Source organism: Coregonus clupeaformis, unplaced genomic scaffold (genome assembly GCF_020615455.1).
Source record: "Coregonus clupeaformis isolate EN_2021a unplaced genomic scaffold, ASM2061545v1 scaf0272, whole genome shotgun sequence".
Taxonomy (NCBI): Eukaryota; Metazoa; Chordata; class Actinopteri; order Salmoniformes; family Salmonidae; genus Coregonus; species Coregonus clupeaformis.
In genome coordinates this window covers 330,001-332,500 of record NW_025533727.1, presented here as the reverse complement: position 1 = coordinate 332,500, position 2,500 = coordinate 330,001, and the positions used below count along the sequence as shown (strand labels likewise).

The 2,500-nt window shown below is 41.4% G+C and overlaps 1 protein-coding gene across 1 annotated transcript in view; it reads right to left on the bottom strand.

Moving 5' to 3' along the window:
• The window catches only part of LOC123484319 (uncharacterized protein DDB_G0290685-like), a 23,140-nt gene that overhangs the window by 20,001 nt on the left and 639 nt on the right, over positions 1-2,500 (bottom strand). The window contains exon 2 of the mRNA XM_045214519.1: positions 1,262-1,439. Within this exon, the coding sequence (XP_045070454.1) occupies positions 1,262-1,439 (178 nt within the window). The remainder of the gene's footprint in view (positions 1-1,261; positions 1,440-2,500) is intronic.

The following is a 2,500-nucleotide window of genomic DNA, read 5'->3' as shown; positions in this document are numbered from 1 at the left end:
GAGATGGGGTCATTTCAGTGCTAGACTAGTACAGTATGTCACCGTAGTTTATAGTGTTTACAGTTGGGAAAGGAAACCAGAATGCCATAGCAGCTCTGACTACAACCAATCAGCAGCCCCTTTGACTAAGACAAGCCCCCCCAAAAAAAACAAAAAAACCTTGAGCCTGTGTTCCAAACGGCACCTATTCCATGTGTAGAGCACTTCTTTGACCAGGCCCCATTAGGGGACGCAGCTTTGGTGCCGTCTTTCTGACACGAATGAATAAATGAACCCGCCACTAAGTAGATATTTTGTTTCTATATCCCAATGCTTTCCCCTTTTTTTGGCTGATGAAAAGGCTGTGCCTGAAGAGGAGGACCCTCTATCCACAAGAGGCCAAATGATTGGGTCTGTAATGAACCCCTACGGCACTTCGTTAGTTCCTGTGTGTGCTATTCTTTCTATTTGGAGGACTATAGTGTCAGGTGAGAAGGAGGAAACAAATCTATACATTGAGAAGCCCAAAACTGGGTTGACGCAAGACAAACAATTTAATAATCAATAATACATATTTCCTGAATAACTGTCGTAGATAAGCTTTACACAAAGGGGGATGCTACCGTTGGAACCGATTAATATTACACATTCATCTTCCATTCATCCTCATTATTTACCATTCATTTCTATTGGGCACAACATCATCTGAAAACGCAACCAAAACAAACTGCAAATGCATCCAACAAGTTTGTAGTCGCGTGATGTAGTCATTGCATCCAAGGAATGCGACCCAATACTACACTTTTGATTACTTTAATATGGTCTGTAAGTTCCCCTTTCTTCAAGATTATACCATGTCTAAAGAGGACGAGTATCTGTGTGAGAAAGGATCCGTTTCCTCTCTTGTACCATCATAAACCATGTAGTGAGTAGACTGTAGACTGTAGATGTGGTCCTCTGTAGCTCAGCTGGTAGAGCACGGCGCTTGTAACGCCAAGGTAGTGGGTTCGATCCCCGGGACCACCCATACGTAAAAATAATAATAATAAATGTATGCACGCATGACTGTAAGTCGCTTTGGATAAAAGTGTCTGCTAAATGTCATATTATTATTATTATTTAAGATTATTACAGTGTCTAAAGAGGACGAGGATGAGCTTTGGGGGGGGGTGTCCCAAATGGCCCCTGTTCCCTATACAGTGCACACTATATAGGGAACAGGGTACCATGGATCCTGGCTCTAGTATCTCTGTCAGTCGGGGGTGGGGGGGGGCATTCCTACCGTTGTCCTGTGTTCCCATGGAGATGCTGACACCACTCCTCCTCTTCCTGAGGATTAGGAGTCTCCGCTGGGAGATCTCCCTGACGATGGACGACGTGCGGCCCTTGTCACGCGCAGATATCTCCCAGTCCGCTGGCTCGCTGCACTGCACTACAGGCTTACTGGGGTGGACCGTCGACTGGGGAGAGATGGAATCAAATCAATCACATTGTATTGATATAGCCCTAAGAACGTGTCACAAAGTGCTTTATATTGAAGAGAATTCAGGGATAATCTGTTGGTCTTGACGTTTAGTATTGTGGAATGATAAAGAAGCGTTAACATTAGATAAGTCAACTGTTTTGATGTTTTGTCTTATGGATTAATAAAGGAGCTTCAACATTAGATAAGTCAACTGTTTTATTATTAAGACTCATAGAAAGAAAGAATAAGAGCTCATGTTCAAAGAAGTTGGATTTTCAAGTTGGCTTTTCAGTTGGCTTTCCGAGACAATACTTACACCGTTTCTGTTTTGCTTTCCAAATCTGTATATGGGAGGTAATGAGGAAGCTTTGGATCTGGAAACACAAAACAGAATGTGTAAGAAAGATCAGATGATTTACAGAAAACAGAAAACCAACTGTCTAAAATGCATTGTGCTTCAGACATAAAGTGTAAGAAACTTCTGTAACGGAGATGGAGAGAGTCTAAAAAAGGAGAGAACAATTAATGAGTTAAAGAGTTAAAAGTGAGGAATGAACAAAGGAACAATCCATGAGTTAGAAGCCTTCTGAGATCTTTACCCTATAGTCCTTCGTATTCCCCCTGGTTTGGTGAACAGAAGGTCACTGTATGGAAGCCTTTTAAACTTGTCTCTCCCAACAGCCACGTAAAACTGTCCACTCTCCAAGTCCTTTCCATCATTCACATGATTTCCATCAAAGGTATAAAGGCTGTAAGAAGAAGAAGAAGAAGAAGAAGAAGAAGAAGAAGAAGAAGAAGAAGAAGAAGAAGAAGAAGAAGAAGAAGAAGAAGAAGAAGAAGAAGAAGAAGAAGAAGAAGAAGAAGAAGAAGAAGAAGAAGAAGAAGAAGAAGAAGAAGAAGAAGAAGAAGATATAAACCAGATCTAATCTTACGATGACAATGAATCTCACAGGGCAAGTTTCCCAGACACAGATTAAGCCTAATCCTGGACCAGAAATGTATTTGAAAGGAGAATCCCCATTGATAATACTGTTTAGACCTGGACTAGGTTTAATC